The sequence below is a fragment of the Elephas maximus genome, chromosome 9, assembly GCF_024166365.1.
Source record: "Elephas maximus indicus isolate mEleMax1 chromosome 9, mEleMax1 primary haplotype, whole genome shotgun sequence".
In the NCBI taxonomy this organism is placed as follows: domain Eukaryota; kingdom Metazoa; phylum Chordata; class Mammalia; order Proboscidea; family Elephantidae; genus Elephas; species Elephas maximus.
The window spans coordinates 112,757,273-112,780,406 of NC_064827.1; the positions used below are offsets into that span (position 1 = coordinate 112,757,273).

Sequence of the window (23,134 nt, forward strand, 5' to 3'; positions counted from 1 at the left end):
GGAATTTGGGGTCTGCATCCCACTGGTCTCCTGCTCCCTCAGGGGTTCTCTGTTGTGTTCCCTGTCAGGGCAGTCATCGGTTGTAGAGGGGCACCATCTAGTTCTTCTGGTCTCAGGATGATGTAGTCACTGGTTCATGTAGCCCTTTCTGTCTCTTGGGCTCCTAATCACCTTGTGTCCTTGGTGTTCATTCTCCTTTGATCCTGGTGGGCTGAGACCAATTGATGCATCTTAGATGGCTGCTTGCTAGTGTTTAATACCCCAGATACCACTCTTCAAAGTGGGATGTAGAATGTTTTCTTAATAGATTTTATTATACCAATTGACTTAGATGTCCCCTGAAACCATGGTCCCTAGACCCTTGCCCCTGCTATGCTGGCCTTCGAAGCATTCAGTTTATTCAGGAAACTTCTTTGCTTTTGGTTTAGTCCAGTTGTGTTGACCTACCCTGTACTGTGTGCTGTCTTTCCCTTCACCTAAAGTAGTTTCTATCTACTATCTAATTAGTGAATGCCCTTCTCCCACCCTCCCTCTTTCCCCCCATCATGACCACAAAAGAATGTTTTCTTCTCAGTTTAAACTATTTCTCAAGTTCGTAAACAGTGGTCTTATACAATATTTGTTCTTTTGCGACTGACTAATTTCACTCAGCATAATGCCTTCCAGGTTCCTCCATGTTATGAAATGTTTCACAAATTCCTGACCGTTCTTTATGGATTCGTAGTATTCCATTGTGTGAATATACCATAATTTATTTCTCCATTCATCCGTTGATGGGCACCTTGGTTGCTTCCATGTTTTTGCTATCATAAACAGTGCTGCAGTAAACATGGGTGTGCATATATCTGTTCGTGTAAAGGCTTTTATTTCTCTAGGATATATTCCAAGAAGTGGGATTCCTGGATCGTATGGTAGTTGTAACTTTTTAAGGAAGTGCCAAATCGATTTCCAAAGTGGTTGTACCATTTTACATTCCCACCAGCAGTGTAGAAGTGTTCCAGTCTCTCCACAGCCTCTCCAACATTTACTATTTTGTGTTTTTTGGATTAATGCCAGCTTCGTTGGAGTGAGATGAAATCTCATTGTACTTTTGATCTGCATTTCTCTAATGGCTAATCATCGTGAACATTTCCTCATATACCTGTTAGCTCCCTGAATGTCTTCTTTAGTGAAGTGTCTATTCATATCTTTTGCCCATTTTTTAATTGGGTTATTTGTCTTTTTGTAGTTGGGTTTTTGCAGTATCATGTAGATTTTAGAGATCAGGCGCTGATCAGAAATGTCATAGCTAAAACTTTTTTCCCAGTCTGTAGGTAGTCTTTTTACTCTTTCGGTGAAGTCTTTGGATGAGCGTAAGTGTTTGATTTTTAGGAGCTCCCAGTTATCTAGTTTTTCTTCTACCTTCTTTATAATGTTTTCTATATTGTTTATGCCATGTATTAGGACCCCTAAGGTTGTACCTATTTTTCTTCCATGGTCTTTATCATTTTAGATTCCCTATTTAGGTCTTTGATCCATTCTGAGTTAGTTTTTTGTGCATGGAGTGAGGTATGGGTCTTGTTTCATTTTTTTGCAATGTATATCCAGTTATGCCAGCACCATTTGTTAAAAAGACTGTCTTTTCCCCATTTAACTGTTTTGGGGCCTTGGACAAATATCAGCTGCTCATATGTGGCTGGATTTATGTCTGGATTCTCAATTCTGTTCCATTGGTCTCTGTATCTGTTGCTGTACTAGTACCAGGCTGTTTTGACTACTGTGTGGCAGTATAATAGGTTCTAAAATCAGGTAAAGTAAGGCCTCCCAGTTTGTTCTTCTTTTTCAGTAATGCCTTATTTACCCAGGGCCTCTTTCCCTTCCATATGAAATTGGTGATTTGTTTCTCCATGTCATTAAAGAATGTCTTTGGGATTTGGATCAGAATTGCATTAAATGTATAGATCACTTTTGGTAGAATAGACATTTTTATAATGAGAAGTATTCCTATCCATGAGCAAGGTACATTCTTCCACTTATGTAAGTCTCTTTTGGTTTCTTGCAGAAGTGTACTGTAGTTTTCTTTGTATAAGTCTTTTACGTCTCTGGTAAGATTTATTCCTAAGTATTTTATCTTCTTGGGGGCTACTGTAAATGGCATTGATGTGGTGATTTTCTCTTCGATGTTCTTTTTGTTGGTGTAGAAGAATCCAGCTGATTCTTGTATGTTTATCTTGTATCCCGATACTCTGCTGGACTCTTCTATTAGTTTCAGTAGTTTTCTGGAGGATTTCTGAGGGTTTTCTGTGTATAAGATCATATCTTCTGCAAATAGAGATACTTTGACTTCTTCCTTGCCAATCTGGATGCCCTTTATTTCTTTATCTAGCCTAATTGCTCTGGCTAGGACTTCCAGCACAATGTTGAATAAGAGTGGTGATAAAGGGCATCCTTGTCTGGTTCCCGATCTCAGTGGGAATGCTTTCAGGCTCTCTCCATTTAGGGTGATGTTGGCTGTTGGCTTTGTATAAATGCCCTTTATTATGTTGAGGAATTTTTCTTCTATTCCTGTTTTACAGAGAGTTTTTATCATGAATGAGTGTTGAACTTTTTCAAATGCCTTTTCTGCATCGATTGATAAAATCATGTGATTCTTATCTTTTGTTTTAGTTATTTGTTGGATTACATTGATCCTTTTTCTGATGTTGAACCATCCCTGCATACCTGGTATGAGTCCTGCTTGGTCATGGTGAATTATTTGTTTGATGTGTTATTGAATTCTATTGGCTAGAATTTTGTGGAGGATTTTTGCATCTACATTCATGAGGGATCAAAAAAACCCAAAACTTGATATATATTTTTTTCCATCCTTTCAGTTTTAGTTTGTTTGTGTCTCTAAGTCTAAGGTGTGTCTATTGTAGGCAGCATGTAGACGGATCTTGTTTTTTAATCCATTCTGCCACTCTCTGTCTCTTTATTGGTGCCTTTAGTCCATTTACATTCAGGGTAATTATGGATAGGTATGAATTCAGTGCTATCATTTTGATGTCTTTTTTTTGTGTGTCGACAGCTTCTTTTTCCCACTTGATTTTATGTGCTGAGTAGATTTTCTTTATATATTGTCCTTTCCTCATATTTGTTGTTGTTGATTTTGTTTCTGCTAAGTCTGTATTTTTCCCTCATAGTGAAATGACTTTTTATGAGAAGAACATTCTTTTTGTTGAACTCTTGCTTCACGACTACTTTCTTAACGGTATGAGTAAATCACTCATCACTGCACTTAATTTCTTAGTGCTAGGTACTAATTAATGATATTATGTCTAATCCTAAACAAATGAGACATTTTTGGGGACGTTTGGGACTCAAATCAAGCTATAAGATAAAAAAAAAAAAGGGGGGGGAGCAAAATATCTGTCCTTGGCTACAGGAATGGGTTTTTGGTTGGCAACAGGAAATGAAATTAAATAATATGTGTTTGTGCAGTGGAATGACAGGACTACTTTTCAAGGCCTTTTTTCTCCTGACTCTACAACCAGGCACATAGAAGTAAATTCAGTTGTGCATAGAGGTAATCTGTTTGCATAAGTCTTCTTGAGAAGCCAGTAATGACTAACTACTAGTGGAATTGTTCTACAGGCAGCGGATGGAATCCTTTACAAGTTCGTATAAAAAGGAAAATGAAGTGACTACAGATAGAAGGAAAGAAAGAAAAAGATATTACAGCTAATGGTTTACAATTAAATAACAAACATTGAATACCTCTGTTATGGATTGACTTGTCTTCCTCAAAAATGTGTGTCAACTAGGCTAGCTATGATTCCCAGTATTGTGTGATTGTCCACCATTTTGTTATCTGATGTGATTTTCCTATGTGTTGTAAACCCTACCTCTATGATGTTAGTGAGGCAGGATTAGTAGCAGTTATGTTAATGAAGCAGGACTCATCTACAAGATTTGGTTTTGTCTTAAATCCATCTCTTGAGAGATAAAAGAGAGAAGTGAGCAGAGAGACAGGAGGACCTCATACCACTAAGAAACAAGAGCCAGGAGAATAGCATCTCCTTTGGACCCAGGGTCCCTGCACTGAGAAACTCCTAGACCAGGGAGGGTTGATGCCAAGACCTTGTCCCAGAGCCAAGAGAGAGAAAAAACCTTTTCCCTGGAGCTGGCACTCTGAATTTGGACTTGTAGCCTCCTAGACTGTGAGAGAATAAATTTCTTTTTTTAAAAGCCATTAAAAAAAAAAAAAAATTAGCTTGTGATATTTCTGTTATATGGCAGCGCTAGATAACTAAGACAGTGTATTTTCAGGCATTTTGCTGGAAACACACACACACATGCACAACCTCTACCCTCACAAAAACCTAGGACAGCAGAAATTGAAGCTCAAAAAAGTTCATATTGCTGGCAATGAAAAGTCAAGATGTAAACACAGAACTTCTGTCTATAGTTTAACCTAGCTGAACTGTAATGTTCAATCGGTAATTATATATATTCATCGTTTTATGCAAAGTAGATGCACCATAAGCACTGTTTCAGAATTCTCCTAGATTAGAGCTATTCACAGAGGGCCAGGGGGAATTTCTGGTTCCAGCCAAGATGTAATAGAAACTACATTTATCCTCCTACCTTAAACGGATGGAAAGTCATACAAAACATATGAAAAATAGTTTTTAGACATTGGAAAGCAGGCAGCACAGGGCCATGATTTTTAAAAGGAGAAAAATAAACATGGTGAGCCTTATGATTGTACCAGCTGCCTCCCTACAGTCTCTAGGCTGCAGCATGGGAAGGAGGAACCCCAAAAGAGCCTGTCTCACAGAGATAAGCGGAAGAATTCTAAGGCAGCTAGAATTTGCCAGGTAGAGTATTGGAGAGAAGAGAGCAACATGGAGTGAGAACTCCAGAGAGGGCCCCTCAAGTCTTTGCTGGCGTAGAGTGTTTTGCTAAGTACTGATCTGCGCAAGTATGAGAGCAAACTACCCAAGACCAAGGACAGAAACATGGGTAAGGAACAATTCACAGGACTCTCAGAGGACTGAAATAGTTCATGTTCCCACCAGCCAGCACAGGAAGACTTCTTCATACACAGAGCACCAGACAGAATCTTCTGAAAGGTGTTGCCTTAGCAGTGGGGCTAAATTAGCCTTAAAAAAGCTGCCCTGGGCCCTCCCCTAACAGAACTTTAAAAGCAGGCCTGAAAAGGATCCAATTGATTCAATAATTTAACTAGTCCAATAACACAAGAAAAAGAACTTCAGAACTGTTGAATAAATAATGGGGATTTCCTTGAGGAAATCCTTGATAGAATGAAGGGAGTAAGTAAGCTAAAGTAAGATAAAAGAATCACTGATGTTTGGGCAAAGAGGAAAGCTGTTTAATTTTTAAAGCAGTGAAATTGAGATAACTAGACTTAAATGAAGGCAAGTGATTAGCAACCTCAAGAACAATGAAAAATAAAATCTGCACTGTGTACTCTTAAACAACTAGTTGTCATTGAGTTGACTCTGACTCACGGCGGCCCCATATACGTCATGGTAGAACTGTGCTGCGTAGGGTTTTCAGTGGCCGAGTTTTTGGAAGTAAATCTCCAGGCCTTTCTTCCAATGTGCCTCTAGGTGGACACAAACCTCCAACCTTTGGGTTAGCAGCCAAGCACATTAACCATTTGTACCACATTCACCACATTTTAGGACGATATAAATACAGTTAGAACTGATTTCTGTTATAACTTTCAGACCCTGAAATGTCTTAAAAGATTCTTTATTTCTCAAACTAATATTTTACTATATGTCTCAGATCTTTGAAAACTGGTAATTTAACTATAAGCATATACAGTAACTCTCAGGTAATTAGACCATTAAAGAAAACTCCATTCTTACACTGTTTTCCCTACATCAAAGAATTAAAGTGTGCATTAATGTTGATTGGTAAAAACATAGCATTTAAGCTTTACAAATGAAGATTTTTTTTTTTTCTATTTTTAAATATTAGTTTTCTAGTCATGTTAGGAAACATGACATTCTTTGAAGGTGGACCATCTTTAATTCAACAGATCCATAGATTAACTGTTACATTTTAGCAGTATTATTGCCAACCTGCAACAAAGGGACATCACTTATCATCCCAAAGTAAACCAAAAAAACCAAACCCACTGCCATCAAATCAATTCCTACTCATAGCAGTCCTATAGGACAGAGTAGAACTGCCCTGTAGGGTTTCGAAGACTGTAAATCTTTATGGAAGCAGACTGTCACATCTTTCTCCTGTGGAGTGGCTGGTAGCTTCAAACTGCTGACCTTTCGGTTAGCAGCTGAGTGCTTTAACCACTGTGCCGCTAGGGCTCCTCCATCACCCGGAAGTAGGAGACATTGAACTGAGATTTACATCTTGAATTGGAGAAGGCCATTCTTATTATAGCATTAAAAAAAAAAAAAAAATGAGCCAGAAAAATCTTACAGGTTCTGGACAACATGAAAAGGTAAGACTGCTAGGCAAAACACACAACAAAATTAAGATATGGTAAACTGATAAAATAGATTTGCACCATACACAATGAAGAACTGATAGTATAGAAAGACATCTTGCAAATCAGTACGAAGGCAAATGTCCAACTGAAGCAGGCAGTTTATTAATAAGAAACTCAGAAGAGGATGTGGAACCAAGGATACCATTGCTGATGTCAGATGGACCCTGGCTGAAAGCAGAGAAGACCAGAAAGATGTTTACCTGTGTTTTATTGGCTATGCAAAGGCATTTGACTGTGTGGATCATAACAAGTTATAAGTAACATTGCGAAGAATGGAAATTCCAGAACACTTGTGTTCATGAGAACCCTGTACATAGATCAAGAGGCAGTGGTTCAAACAGAACAAGGGGATACTGCGTGGTTTAAAGTCAGCAAAAGTGTGCATCAGGGTTTTATCATTTCACCATACTTTTCAATCTATATGCTGAGCAAATAATCTGAGAAGCTGGAGTGTATGAAGAAGAACGTGACATCAGGATTGCAGAAGACTCATTAACAACCTGTATTATACAGGTGACACAACGTTCCTTGCTGAAAGTGAAGAGCACTTGAAGCACTTACTGATGAAGCTCAAGGACTACAGCCTTCACTATGAATTACACCTCAAAGAAAGCAAAAATCTTCACTACTGGACCAATAAGCAACATCATGATAGATAGAGAAAAGATTGAAGTTGTCAAGGATTTCGTTGTACTTGGATCCACAATCAACACCATGGAAGCAGCAGTAAAGAAATCAAACGACACGTTGCATTGGGCAAATTTGCAGCAAAGACAAGATGTCACCTTAAAAACTAAGGTGTGCCTGACCCAAGCCATGGTGTTTTCAGTCACCTCATATGCATGCGAAAGCTGGATGATGAATAAGGAAGACCGAAGAAGAATTGATGCCTTTGAATTATGGTGTTGGCGAAGAATATTAAATATACTGTGGACTGCCAGAAGAATGAACAAATCTGTCTTGGAAGAAGTACAACCAGAATGCTCTTTAGAAACAAAGATGGCAAGACTGCGTCTCACATACTTTGGACATGTTATCAGGAGGGTCAGTGGTAAAGTGGAGGGTCAACGAAAAAGAGGAAGACCCTCAACGAGATGGATTGACACAGTGGCTGCAACAGTGGGCTCAGACATAACAATTGTAAGGATGGCACAGGACCAGGCAGAGTTTCATTCTCTTGTACACAGGGTTGCTATGAGTTGGAACCAACTCGATGGCACCTAACAACAACAAAGTGACCTCTGAAAAATTACTTACTTTGCCTCACTAAATAAAGAAATGTAAAGTAAAAGAATAATGATATAATTGTTTTTACCTGTCGTGTAGACAAAACTTAAAAAGATTTAAAATGCCCAAGTATTAATGAAAATGAGAGAAAAGACACACTTTTTAATAAATTGTGTAAATTGGTATAATCTTTCTGTGAGGCAAAGTAGATTGGCGTTAAGAGCATAGACTTTGAAATCTAACAAACTGAATTAAAGGGCCAGCTCTACCACTTAGAGAATGTGTGATCTTGGAAAAGTTTTCCTTATCTGAAAAAAATGGAGATAATATTAGTTTGTACTTCGTTGAGTGATTTTTAGAATGAATTTTGTAAAATAAAGCACTTAATGTAAATCATGGTACACTGTGCACAATAAATTTTAGCTGCTGAAGGAGACATTAATCCACCTATTGAAAGGACCCAAGAGGAACTAATCAAGGTGGATGAAAAAGACGTGCTCCCAATGCACATCCTTGTGCAATTTCAGAACTCCAAAGACAGAGATCCTAAAGCTTATCTACAAGTCTCAGATTGGCATCAGACTTCTCATCAGCAATACTGCTTGCCAGAACACATAACAATACCTTCAAAACTCTGACATGACATGACTATCAACCAAAAATTCTATAAGTAGCTACATTATCAATGGAGATAAAATAAAGATATTTTCAGAATGAAAGGACTTAGAAAGTTTACCTTCTGCTCACTCTTTATGAAAAAATTACTTGGGGATAAATCAGCAAAGCCAAACCAGAATCCAAGAAACAATGGCCTTAACTCAGTGGTGTAATTAAAAGAAATCCCAAGCTGACAACTACAAGCAGTAGTCCTAGGAAGCTTTGGTGCAAATTAAAATAAGAACCCAAAGGTCTGTGAAAAAAATACATTCAAAAAGGGATAGGCAGAGCCGGAGCAAGAAGGTGGTGTAAGGAGCTGCATGCTCCCATCCCCCGACCACAAAATTAGGGAGAAACCGGCAGAAATTCGTGGAACCAATGGTCTCAGAACTCTGGAAATCACTCAAAGGGTTGCAGCATCTAAGAGAATGCTCAGTCAAGAAAAGGATGACATATAAACAATAGAAAACATTGGTTCTCCATCCATCGGTGTCTTACCACCTCCCCAGCCCAGAGTGGCCACCTTGGGGTAACTGCAGCAGCCAGTACTCCCAGGTGGAAAGCCTGGTGTTGAAGTGACGACAGCCAATTCTCCCAGGCAGGGATCCAACTGTAGGCACACTGGCAGCTGGTGCTCCCAGGCAGGGAGTCTGGTATTAAAGCTTTGACAGCTGGCACTCCCTGAGAGGGAGCTTGGTGTTAAGGCAGATAAGTACAGCCATTAACAATTAAAAATTAAAAAAGAACAACAAGAAGAAAAGAAAACCTTGGGGAAAGGGAAGAATCTGATTTCCAGAATTATCACACTGTGATAGTCAAATGTCCTGGTTTCAACAAAAAAATCACAAATGCAAATGAAAAGCATATAGTATCCTAGACAGGGGAGGTGACTACTGTTCTAGTTTTTGATTATCGTATCACATCTGGAGGATGGACTCAATTCTGGGCCCGAGGATGTTGGTAGCCATATTGTATAAGCAGAAAAGGGCCTCCAGGCTAGTGAAGACATCTAGAAACCATTACATATGAAGAATGATAAACGAAACTGATGATGTATAGTCTGGGAAGATAGAATTTGGGAGTAAGAGAAGTGATCACCAGCTTTAAGATATATGGAAGAAAAGGTTTATTGTTCTGTGTTGTCTCAAAAGGCAGAAATAGGGCCAATGTAGAAATTAGAGTCACAGCATTATAAAGAGCTTTGTAACTACCAAAGCTATATAATAATGTCACTGTTACTGCTAGGGCAAAGGCGACTAACCATCATCAGGATGTCATAGAGAGGATGCTTGCATTTGATTAGGATTTTACTAAACGACTTCTGAGGTTCCTTACAACTTTGAATTTTTGAAGTGCTCCCTAGAAATATTTAAGGTAGTCTACAATTATACTGAACTCTTTATGACACAGCAAACACATTTTTAATAGCTCTGTTTTCAGTGGGCTTTAGGTGTTGGGGATACGGAGGTAAGACATGAAATAGACTCAGGGAACTCAGTCTAGTAGGGTTCGTTTCAGCTCAGCAGACATGCAGTCAATGCCACCCATGCACGAGGCTCTCTCTTTGTCTAGAGATATAATGATGAGTCCTCTTCTCATTGACCCCACGGTGTACTAGGGGAGGCAGTCAGACAGGTTTCATTATATTACATCTGGAGAATGCAGAGTGGGATTAGGGAAAACCACATAGAAAGTATGACTGGTCCTAACTTGTCACCAATATGCACTGTCACTTAAATGGCGGATCATCTCGGGCAAGTCAAGAACCTTCTCTGGAACACAGTTGATAACTCCTTATCTACAGAACAACTAGGGCTAGAAGCCTGAGTGTTCCAGAATTGCATGATCTTTTTTTTTTCTTCTGTCATCAAAATATATCTTATGAAAATAGCCCAAATTTATGAAAAACAGTATGTGGTAAAAATGTTTCTCCTAAGACTAATCTTAATGGAAATGCTTTCAAATTAAGTTTTTGCTAATGAGTTTCTTGGAACAACTTGTTCCATTAGCCCTTTTACTTTATGTCTTTATGTAAAATTCATATTTGAAATATTTTAATGAAAAATTTTGCATTAATTACCATGGTACCAGTTTTGTGACATTAATATTGCAGAAAGCAGTCATCCTTTTTCTTTCATTTTAGATTACTCCTATGATTTTCTTTATTTCTTTTGCAAGGACACAACTTCATTGAATAGGACTTTAGAATTTAAATCGTATACCTCTTGAGCTTTATGTATAGGGAGCCCTGGTGGCTCAGTGGTTAAGTGTTCAGCTGCCGACCAAAAGGTCGGCAGGTTGAATCTACCAGCCACTCCTCGGAAACCCTGTGGGGCAGTTCTGCTCTGTGCTATAGGGTTGCTATGAGTCGGAATCAGCTCGACAGCAATGGGTTTTTTGTTTTGAGTATATAAAATTTGAATCTGACGGTAAAATTTTAGTGAGCTTGAAATTTTAGAAGGATCAAGATTTGTGAATTGATTTTTTTCTCATAAAAAATAAATGCCTCGAGGGAATTTATTAACTAGGGCTGAATTTAATTACCATTGATAGTTTATTGGTGTAAAAAAATTGAACAGGTTTTTAGAGCCTTTAAAAAAATTCATAGCCATTTAATAAGCTATTAAAATTGGAGTGTATTGACTCCGCTAATCACTGAAGTCCAAATAATAAACATGATTTTACAAAGGAAAATATTGAAATTATTACTTAGAAAAACCTTAATATTGTGTAAGGATCAACTCCATAATATTTTCTGGTTATGTGCTTGCATTTTGTGAAAATAATTTTATAGTTTACGAAATTCTAGAACTGATTTTTCTGTATTCTTGTCAATATTTGAATTGAGGTATAGTCTGTGACTATTGGTTGCACATGTGTTTTCCATTTGTTGAGATGGTCTTTATTATAATTTCTGTAATTTGCAACTGTATGGTAGTAGAAAGGACACTGAACTTGAAGCCAAAAGTTGGGAATTTAACTGCCAACTATGCCACTTACTGCGTAACTATAGGCAAGTACTTTAATCTTACTGAAATAGCTTCACATCTTTAAATTAGGGAATAATAATAACTACTTCAGAGTTCCGGGCTGGCATAGTTAAGCCTGTGACCGCTAATCAATTGGCGGTTCTAATCCACCCAGAGGTACCTCGGAAGACAGGCCTGGTGATCAACTTTAAAGTCACAGCCCTCAAAAACCCTGTGGATATGGAGCTCAGCTCTACTCTGAAGCACATGGGACTCTGATAACGTGGATGAATCTGGAGGACGTTGTACTGAGTGAAATAAGTCAATCATGAAAAGACAAATACACACAGAAAGCAAAGTTCTTTGATGGTCACCAGGGATGGGAGGGAGAGGAAGGGAGAATCACTTTCGAGATGGTAGACACCTGTTACTTTTGGTGATGGGAAAGGCAAGACCAAATACGGGTGGTTACATTAGCTAACTGGACGACACAGGCCTAGCACGTTGTGGATTATTAATAAAGAATACTCAAAAGGCAGACTTTCAAAAAATAATTTTTTTTCCCAACAGAATATCATGGCTACAGGAGTCTTACCACAAAATGAACTACCATATTCCACATTAGTGAATAGCAGTGGGTATGCTGCAAGCAAGAAAGGTAATATTTCTTTAATATACTTTTTGTTCTCTTTGTGCACACTAGAGTTTAATAAAAGTAACTGTATGAGAATAAACCTGAAAGAAAGGCTCAATTCTTCATATTGGAATCCTTTGTTGCAGGTATTATTTACAGCCTTTTGTTTACTTCTGCCTTACCATTTGGGCGTGTTAGAATTCCTTTTCAAAATCCTGAATAATGAATGAACTTGGTGTTTTAAGAAGGAATGTTGAAAACGATGTTTGCCTTCCTGTGTTATTATCTTAGACTAAAATTATGCATTTGTTCCAGTAATCAAACGCCGACGCATGAATCAACTTTTCTCTTTTCTTTCTTTATTTACAAGTGTCACCCATAAAGCACATTCAGAAGCACTCTAGTCCTACTCCTACTATTTTTTTTTTCTCTCCTCTGTCACCTTCCCACACTGTTTTGATTTTTTATATGGTACCTCAGGCAGAGAGAGTGCTCTGACTTGGATTCTTATTGCCACACTTGCCTCCTCACTCTTTCACACTGTTGCTAAGTTCTGCAGCTGGCAGCTCCTTGGTTTCCCAGCTCTTTGCCAGTATTGATCTTGCTGCTACCACCAGCAGTTAGCCAAGAGAGATTTTGAGCTATTTCTTTAAGCAGTGCCCCCTTGGAGTATTTTCTAACTACATTCTGAGTTTTACCCGTGTATGGGGAACTTTGAAGGATTTTTTTCCGTATGTATTAATGATACAAGGAAGGAGTAAAGGTCTGAGTATATTAAAACTCAGTTCTTGCTGGTCACAATGGTTCTCAAAATCGTGTTCTGTTGGACCACTCCACTAGGGGGCACTCTCTATCATCAAGTAAAGAAGTGTTTCCCACTTCTGACCTTGTCTACCTTCCAGATCCTTACAGATCCTCCTTCATCTGTATTTGCTATGTCTGACTCTAGAGGGTCTGATAATACTGCTAACTGCATTTATGAACAGTTCTATGTTCCAGTTAATTTCCCTGGGTTTAGAAATGCTATCTAAAACAAACAGTAATGGTTTCTACTTGCTGCTACCCTTGCAGAACTGTTTTCCCCTATATAACTCTATAGGAAAGCCTATGGGGTAGTTTTACTCTGTCCTATAGGGTCACTATGAGTCGGAATCGACTCGTCGGCAGTGGCCTTGGCTTTATGTAACTCTGCAGTTAACAAGTCTAGGAGTCAGATGAACCTTTTCCCCATCCTTCCTTCTGTTAGAATGTTACCTTTTAGTTGCTGTTTCTCAGTAGGAGTTTTCTTAGTGCTGAGGGGTTGGCGAGGGGGCTTTGTATTAAACAATTAATACACATATTGTCTTGTGACATTGATTGCCAGCGGCATAACGTGTCTAACACTTTCGCCTTCTTGACTGTGGATTCCCCATTAACAGCTTTCCTGTTCCCTCCTGCCTTCTCGTTCTTGCCCCTGGGCTGGTGTGGCCATTTAGGCTTGTTTTGTTTTACGGGCTTGTCTAATGTTTGGCTGAAGGGTGAACCTCAGGAGTGACTTCAGTACTGAGTTAAAAGGATGTCCAGGGGCCATACTCTTGGGATTTCTCTAGTCTATGTGAGACCAGTAAGTCTGGTCGTTTTTGTGAGTTAGAATTCTATTCTACGTTTTTCTCCAGCTCTGTCTGGGACCCTCCGTTGTGACCCCTGACAGAGCAGTTGGTGGTGGTAGCTAGGCACCATCTAGTTGTGCTGGATTCAGTCTGGTGGAGGCTGTGGTAGCTGTGGTCCATTAGTCCTTTGGACTAATCTTTCCCTTATGTCTTTGGTTTTCTTCATTCTCCCTTGCTCCAGATGGAATGTGACCAGTGGAGTATCTTAGATGGCTGCTCAGAAACTTTTAAGACCCCAGATGCTACTCACCAAAGTAGGATACGGAACATTTTCTTTATAAACTGTGTTATACCAGTTGAGCTAGATGTCTCCCAAGACCATGATCCCCAGCCCTCAGCCCAGTAATTCTGTTCCTCAGGGAGTCTAGATGTGTCTATGAAGCTTCCATGACCTTGCTTTGGTCAAGTTGTGCTGACTTCCCCAGTACCTGTTGTCTAGTTAGTATTTTTCCCTCCCCGTCTTTCCCCTCCATCATAAGCAAAGATTATTTCTTTCTGTATATAAACCTTTTCATGAGTTGTTATAATAGTGGTCTTGTATAGTATTTGTCCTTTCATGATTGACTTATTTCACTCAGCATAACGTCCTCCAGATTCATCGATGTTTCTCAGATTCATCATTTTTCTTTATTGTTGTATAGTATTCCTTTATGTGTATGTACCATAGTTTATTTATCCATTCATCTGTTGATGGGCACTTGGGTTGTTTTCATCTTTTATGCTGTTGCGAATAATGCTGCAGTGAACGTGGGTGTGCATATGTCTATTTGTGTAATGGCTCTTATTTCTCTAGGATATATTCCTAAGAGTGGGATTTCTGGTTTGTATGGTATTTCTGTTTCTAGCTTTTTAAGGAAGCACCTTATCATTTTCCAAAATGGTTATACCATTTTGCATTCCTACCAACAGTGCATAAGAGTTCCAAACTCCCTGCAGCCTCTCCGATATTTGTTATTTTCTATCTTTTTGATTCATGCCAGAAATGTCAGGGTGACATGGAATCTCATTGTAGTTTCCATTAGCATTTCTCTAATGGCTAGTGATTGGGAGCATTGCCTCATGTCTGTTAGCTGCCCGAATGTCTTCGTTGGTGAAGTGTCTGTACATATCCTTTGCCCATTTTTTAATTGTATTATTTGTCTTTTTGTTGTAGAGGTATTTGACTTTCCTGTAGATTTTAGAGATTAGACCTTTGTCAGATTTGTCATAGCCTAAAATTTTTTCCTAGTCCGTAGATTCTCTTTTTACTGTTGTGGTGAAGCCTTTTGATGAACATAAGTATTTAATTTTTAGAAGATCCCAGTTATCTAGCTTATCTTCTGGTGTTTGTGTATTGTTAGTTATGGTTTGTACCCTATTTATGCCATGTATTAGGGCCCCTAGCATTGACCCTACTTTTTCTTCTATGATCTTTATAGTTTTATATTTAGATCTTTGATCCATTTTCATTTAGTTTTTGTGTATGGTGTGAGGTGTGGGTCCTGTTTCAGTTTTTTACAGAAAGACATCCACTTTTGCCACCATCATTTGTTAAAAGGACTCTCTCTTCCCCCATTTAATGGACTTCAGGCCTTTGTCAAAGATCGGGTGACCAGAGGTTGATGGATTTACATGTGGGTTCTTGATTCTGTTTCACTGGTCAGCGTCTCTCTCATTGTACCAATACCAGGACGTTTTGATTACTATAGCTGTATAGTAGGTTCTGAGGTCAGGTAGTGTGAATACTCCAATTTATTCTTCTTCAGTGGTGCTTTACTTATCTGGGGCCTCTTTCCTATCCATATAAAGTTAATAATTAGTTTTTCCACCTCTTTAAAGAATGCTTTTGGTATTTGGATCAGGATTACATTGTATTCGTAAATTGCTTGGGTAGAATTGACATTTTCACAATGTTGAGTCTACATATCCACGAGCATGGTATGCTTTTCCATTTATGTAGGTCTTTATTGGTTTCTTGCAGTAGTGTTTTGTAGTTTTCTTTGTACAGGTCTTTTATGTCCCTGGTTAGATTTATTCCTAAGTATCTTAATTTTTTTAGGGGCTATTTTAAATGATATCGTTTTCTCAATTTCTTTTTCATAGTTCTCTTCAATGGTGTATAGGAATCCAAGTGATTTTTGTATGTTTGTCTTGTCTTCTGCTACTCTACTGATTCTTTCTATTAGTTGTAGTAGTTTCTGTGGAGTCTTTTGGGCTTTCTATGTCTAGTATCATATCATCCACAAATGGGATGTTTTACTTCTTTCTTACCAATTTGGATGCCCTTTATTTCTTTTTCCTGCCTTATTGCTCTAGCCAGAACTTCCAGCACAATGTTAAATAGGAGTGGTGATAAAAGCATCCTTGTCTTGTTCCTGTTCTCAGGGGGAATGTTTTCAGCCTGTCTCCATTAAGAATGATGTTGGCTGTTGGTTTTGTATAGATGCCCTTTATTATATTGAGGAATTTCCCTTCTATGTCTATTTTATTGAGAGTTCTTATCAGGAATTGGTGTTGGACTTTATCAAATGGGTTTTCTGCATCGATTGAGATGATTATGTGATTGTTTTATTCATGTGGTGGATTACATTGATTGATTTTCTAATGTTGAACCATCCTTGCATACCTGGTATGAATCCCACTTGGTCAGGGTGTATTTTTTTTTTTATGATGCCGAACTCTACTGGCTATTTTTTTTTAATTGAACTTTAGATGAAGGTTTACAGAACGCACTAGTTCCTCACCAGTTAGTGCACACATTGTTGTATGACATTGGTTAACAACCCCATGACGTGTCAGCACTCTCACTTCTGAAACCCGTGTTCCCTATTACCAGCTTTCCTGTTCCCTCCTACCTTCCAGTCCCTGCCCCAGGGCTGGCATGCCCCTATAGTCTTGTTTTGTTCCATGGGCCCGTTCAGCCTTTGGCTGAAGGGCGAACCTCAGGAGTGGCCTCATTACTGACCTGAAAGGTTGTCTGGGGCCATACTCAGGATTTCTCCAGTCTCTGTCAGGCCAGCAAGCCTGGTCTTTCTTATTGGCTAAAATTTTGTTGAGAATTTTTGCCTCTGTGTTTATCAGAGATATTGGTCTTTAATTTTCTTTCTTTTTTTTTTTTGTCATGTCTTTGCCTGGTTTTGGTATGAGGATTATGCTGGCTTCATAGAATGAATTTGGAAGTATCTCTTCCTTTTTTGTGTTCTGAAATAGTTTGAGTAGTGCTACTGCAAAGTCTTCTCTGAATGTTTGGTGAAATTCTCCAGTGAAGCCATCTGGGCCAAGATTTTTTTTTTGGTGGGAGTTTTTTTATGATGTTACATTTACATGTTGACCCTGTTGTAAATATTTTAGTTTATTATCTAGATTGGTATCTGGCTGATGCTGTCCTATGTCCTAGATTTAGGTTTATTCTCTAACTGAAGGACTCCCTTTAATAATTCTTGTATGTTTGGTTTGGTTTTTACGTATTCTCTTAATATCTGTTTATCTGGAAATATCCTAATTTTGCCATCATATTTGAGCGAGAGTTTTGCAGGATATATTATTCTTGGTTGGCAGTTTTTTTTTTTCTTTCAAGGTTTTATATATGTCATCCCATTGCCTTCTTGTCTGCATGGTTTCTGCCGAGTAATCAGAGTTTAGTCTTACTGTTTCCCCTTTGTATGTGACTTTTCATGTTTCTCAAGCCACTCTCAGGATTCTTTCTTTGTCTTTGGTTTTAACGAGTATGATTATGGTATGTCTTGGTGATTTTGTTTGGGGGGGGTCTGTGGTTAAGTGCTACGGCTGCTAACCAAAAGGTTTGCAGTTCGAATTCACCAGATGCCCCTTGGAAACTCTATGGTGCAGTTCTACTGTGTCCTATAGGGTCACTATGAGTGGGAATCGACTCGACGGCAATGAGCTTGGTTTTGGGTTTTATCCTATATGGGGTTCTTTGAGCTTCTTGCACGGTCAGCTTTTCATCTTTCATGAGATTAGGAAAGTTTTCTGTCAGCAAATCTTCAATGATCCTGTCTGTTTTTTCTGTTTTCTCCCTCTGCTCTGGAACTCCAATCACATGCAAATTTTTGCTTTTGATTGTATCCCACATTGTTATCAGGTTTTCTTCATTTTTCTTCATTCTTTTCTCTGATTTTCCCTCAAACAAAATGGTATCCATGGATTTGTCTTTAATTTCACTGATCCCATCTTTCATGGTTTCAGATTCGCTCCTAAAACCTTCTATTGCACTGTCCCTTTCTGAAATCTTGTTATTTATCTTTTGGATTTGTAGTTGCTGTTTTTGTGTGATTTCTAGTTGTTTATTTATTTTCACATTTTGTTCCTGTGTTATTTCCCTGAATTATTCCATTTCTTTGTCTGTGTTTTTCCTGACTTTGTATTTTCTATGATTTTGTCTATTTTTTCCTTATTCTTGTGTGCGTTTTCCTTCATCTCTTTTCTAATCTCTTTGAGAGCCCTGAATATTAGAGTTTTGAGTTCCCTATCAGGTAGTTCCAGTGCTTTTTCTTCTACTGAAAGGCCATGTGGTGTTTTATTCTGGTCACTTTCTGGAGCCATACTGTCTTTTTTTTTTTTTTTTAAATATGTTTTGATATTGTTTGCTGTCTTCGGGACATTCAGGAATTATTTTCTTTGTTTATTGATTGTAGATTTGTGTCTTTCATCCTGATCTTTTTTTTATTTGGTTATGTCTGGGTAGGCTGACTGGGCATATTTTGTTGCTTGCTTGTCTGTGGGCACAATACTTCTTACCACCTTGTCCAGGTGGGCAGAACTAGTCTCTCAGCTGTGGTACAACAGGACAGGTATAGTGGTGGGGGAAGGGCAGGAATGGGTCATTTGTGGCATGAACTGGGGCTGACGGGGCGGTGCTGGGGGGCAACGCAGGGTGGGGTCTGGTGGTCCTCACCAGTGCTGCTCAGTGGCTCAGTGCTTGGTGTATGGTCAAGATAAAAGAAACAGAAAAAAAGAACAAAGCAAACTAAAAATATATGGTACTGAGGGAGCCAGCTGGTGGTAGTAGCACTGACTGGGGAGGCCATGTGCTAGTGGCTTTCTAGCCAAGTGGTGTGGTAAGGCCCTTCAAGAAGGAACAGGGACAGTTCACAGGGCTAGGTGGGCAGGAGACAGGAAAGGAAAGAGGGAGAGAGAGAAAAGAAACAAAAAACAAATAAGCAAACAAACAAAAATATGGTACTGAGCAAGCCAGCTGGTGGGGGCAGCGTGGACCTGTAGAGGCCATGTGCAGTAGCCTTCTAGCCAAGCAGTGTAGCATGGGGTGTCACGAAGGGGTGGGGATGGCACATGGGGCTAGGCAGATGGGAGAAAGGAAAGGAAGGAAGGGATAGAGAAGAAACCAAACCCTCCCCACCAAAAAATGTGGTGTTGAAGGAGCCAGCCAGTGAGGGCGACACAGATCTGGGGAGGCTATGTGCCAGTGGCTCTCTTGCCAAGTGGTGCAACACTGCCCATTGAGAAGGGGCAGGTGCAGCTCACGGTGCTAGATGGGCATGAGAAAGGGAAGGGAGGGAGAGAGAGAGAAGAAACAAACAAAAAAATGGTACTGAGGGAGCCTCCGGTGGGAGCAGCGCAGACCTGGGGAGGCCATGTGTCGGTGGCGCTCTAGCCAAGCAGTGTGGCACAGCCCATCAAGAAGGGGAGATGACGGCACATGGTGTTAACTGGGCAAAAGAAAGGAAAGGAAGAAAGGGAGAGAGAAGAAGCAAAAAAAAAAAAAATGGCGCTGAAGAGCTGGATGGGGTGGATCCCAGTGGCAGTGAGCTGTTGTCCCTCCAGGGGAGTGACCACGGCCTGTTGTAAAGTGGTAGAGGCTGTGTGGAGGGAAGAAAGGTACGATGTGGGAAAGTGTGTATCCCTGGTTACCAGGTGCTCTGTCTTCTGTTGGGAGCTCCATGAAATTGCCTTCTCGTACTCCCTGACTGTGTTCCTTGGTGGCTATAGTCCAAAATGGTAAATCTGTGCAGTGTTAGCCAGTAGGGAAACTCCACTCCATAGCTCTCCTCGTTCTCGCTTCTCTGTCAGTTTCTTATTCAGTTTGGTGCTTGATCGAGTTCCTTATCTCTCCATTTGACACTTAGGGTTCCAGAATTGACATTTGTTATCTGTTTTACTTAGTTTTTTGGGTCTTTGCTGCAGAGGGACAGCATGGTGCTTCTGTCTATAGTGCCATGTTGCTGAGAGGATCTCTATTGGCTTTTGCAGTGGGACAACTCATCATGATTCAGGACAGCCCTGGACACTGAAGATATTTGACATCCACTAAATCCAGTAGTGTAGCCAAGTTATGGTGACAACCAAAAAACCTCTTCAGGTTTCCAAAGCCCCCTAGAAGGTTCTAACACCTCTATGGTGATCCACTAGGTAAGCCGATTTTTTTTTTAATTGTCCTTTAGGTGAAAGTTTATAGAATAAATTAGTTTCTCATTAAACAATTAATACTCACATTGTTTTGTGACATTGGTTGCCAGCCCTGCGATGTGTCAGCACTCTCTCCTTCACCCCAGATTCCCTGTTTCCATTCGTCCAAGTTTTCCTGTCCCTTCTACTCCTCTCGTCTTTGCTTTTGGGCTGGTGTGCCCATTTAGTCTCATATACATGATTGAACTACAAAGCACATTCCTAATGTGTTTTATTGTTTGCTCTATAGACCTATCTGATCTTAGCCTGAAGAATGAGCCTTGGGAGTAACTTCAGTACTGAGTTAAAGGGGTGTCTGGGGCCTACTCTTGAGGTCTCTCCAGTCTGTCAGACCAGCAAGTCTGGGTTTTGTTTTTGTATTTTTGTGAATTTGAATTTTGTTCTATGTTTTTCTCCAGCTCTGCCCAGGACCCTCTATTGTGATCCCTGTCAGAGCAGTCGGTGGTGGTAGCCAGGCACCATCTAGTTGTGCTGACCTCAGTCTGGTGGAAGTTGTGGTAGTTGTGGTCCATTAGACCTTTGGACTAAGCTTTCCCTTATGTCTTGTTTTCTTCATTCTTCTTTGCTGCAGCTGGAATGGGACAAGTAGATCTATCTTAGATGGCTGCTCTCAGGCTTTTTAAGACCCCAGACGCTACTCACCACAGTCAGATATAGAACATTTTCTTTATAAACTATATTATATCAATTGAGCTAGATATCCCCTGAGGCCATAATCCCTAGCCCTCAGCCTAGTAACTGAGTCTCCCAAGGAGTTTGGATGTGTCTGTGAAGCTTCTATAACTTTGCCTTGGTCAAATAATGCTGACTTTCCCAGCATTGTATACTGTCTGTCTTACTAGGTAAGCTGATTTTTACCTTTCCAAAAATGTTTTTTTTTTAATGAAAAATTTCCTAATTGTATAAGTATAGCTGACTTTTAATTGGAAAAATAAAATCCACTTTATATCTAACTTTCTTAAATGCCTCTCATCTATAAAGGTAGTCAGATATACTTTATTAGGTTAACATTGCAGTGGGAAGTATTTCTCAAAATACTGTTGGCTAATGAATCAGGGAAAAATTTAATTTGGCACATAAAGTATTTGTTTTTAAAGGAAAGTAGAAAGTTCATGAAAAACAGCTTTGGAATGGGACATATATCTACATTTAAATATTGGTTCCACCACTTGTATAAAATTTTTTTTATTATGGAAATTTTCAAACGTTTAAAAAAATATACAGAATAAAATAAAGATTCCTCCCACGTATGTACCATCCCCCAGCTTTAACAACTGTCAGCTCACTTCCCCTGCTTCACTGTTGCTTTATAGCAAAGTGGAGGCATCGTGTCATTTCATCCATTAAATAACCACATTATCATTACCATAACTATAAAATTAACAATATTTGCTTAATATCAAATATCTAGAAGTGTTCGATTTTATAATTGTGTCTAGGGTAAAAAAGTCTGGTTTTTTCAACAAATAAACTATAAGGAAAAACCTATAGATTAAAAAACATTTAAAATACTTACGAACCAATTATAATACGATGGGTATTTCCTCTGAATTGATAGATGCATCTAGAGTCTACTCAGATTGTTTTTTGGCAAGAAGCCCATGATGTCTGCATTGTATCTCTTTTCGTGATGTTACTTTTTTTATTTGAAATAATTTCAAACTTACAGAAATGTTCCAAGGAAAGCACAATAAACCTTCCATATATTATTCATTCAAAGACCCCTGTTCAAGTTTTGCTAACTGCCCCAAAAGAAGCCTGAGTTGTGATTTTTTTTCATCCTTTCAGCGACCTTAGTCAGTCCTTTTTTGACCTTTAAGACCATAATATCTTTGTCAATTACTTTGTAGAACATTCCTTAAGTTGGTTTTGTGTGCCGTTTTCTCATGATTAGATTGAGATTTGGCATTTTTTATCAGAAACGTCACGGAAATGACTGTGCTTTTCTTAATGGATCCCATCGTGTGGTACAAAATGGTATTTTGCTCTATCACTGGTAACGTTGTTTCAATCATGTCAGTAAAATAGTGTCTTCCAAGGTTTATTCATTGCAAAAAAAAAAAGCTCCTGTCTTCACGCTTGGTAATATTTTATGGAGAGAAGCTTTGAGAGTAAATACCCTGTTTCACATCTAAATTTCACCCAGCAGTTTTAGCATCCATGATGTTTCTTGCCTGAATTATTACTGTGATAGATACTAGATACCCTGGTGGCATAATGGTTAAGAGCTACAGCTGCTAACCAAAAGGTTCGCAGTTCAAATCCACCAGGTGCTCCTTGGAAACCCTATGGGGCAGTTCTGCTCTGTCCAATAGAGTTACTATGAGTTGAATTGACTCAGCGGCAATGGGTTTGGTTTGGTTTTGGTTTATGGTAGATACTAGAGCCCTGGTAGCGCAGTGATAAGCACTCAGCTGCTAACCGAAGGGTTGGCAGTTCTAACATACCAGCCGCACTGTGGGAGAAAGATGTGGCACTCTGATTCCATAAAGATTTACAGCCTTGGAAGCCCTGCAGAGCAGTTCTACTCTGTCCTATAGGGTCACTGTGAGTCAGAATCGACTCAATGGCAGTGGGTTTGGTTTGGGTTGGGTATGATAGATACCTAAATGGAGATTTTCTAAATGCATCATTCCTTCTACATTTATTAGTTGGCATTAAGGAAGAGCTTTCTCTTCTTTCCATTTATTTGTTCAATTATTTATGTCAGTGTTTTATTTAAAGGGATATAGGCTTTTACTTTCATTTATTTTGATGCTTTAACCATTCATTATGAGTGGGTTTGCTGTTGACAAATTCTGAGTTTTTCTTTGTCTGAGTATGTCTTATTTCCCCTCATTCTTACAGGATATTTTTGACAGATACCGAATGTCCTTTTCTCTCAAAAAGCCTGAAAACTGTTTTGCCACTTCCTTCTGGCCTTCGTTGTTCCTGATGACAAATCTACTGTAATTCAGGTTAATGTTTCTCTATGAATAATGTCTTGTTTCTCTTTGGTTGCTTTAAATATTTTTTTCTTTAGTTTCCAGAAGTTTAACTGTGATGTATCTTGCCATGGATTCCTTTGGAT

At 39.1% G+C, this 23,134-nt stretch overlaps 1 protein-coding gene across 8 annotated transcripts in view; it reads left to right on the forward strand.

Moving 5' to 3' along the window:
- PTPDC1 (protein tyrosine phosphatase domain containing 1) overlaps positions 1-23,134 on the forward strand; it is a 109,549-nt gene that overhangs the window by 26,595 nt on the left and 59,820 nt on the right. For 4 of the 8 annotated variants that reach the window (XR_007518657.1, XM_049895815.1, XM_049895821.1 and 1 more), the window contains exon 1: positions 11,928-12,016. Coding sequence is in view for 3 of the 8 variants with exons in the window: in XM_049895817.1 (XP_049751774.1) it covers positions 11,935-12,016 (82 nt within the window). In the remaining 5 variants the exon portion in view is untranslated. Of the gene's footprint in view, positions 1-11,927; positions 12,017-19,848; positions 20,008-23,134 lie in introns of those variants that run through there. The other 4 variants (XM_049895817.1, XM_049895816.1, XM_049895819.1 and 1 more) reach the window with 2 other exon arrangements.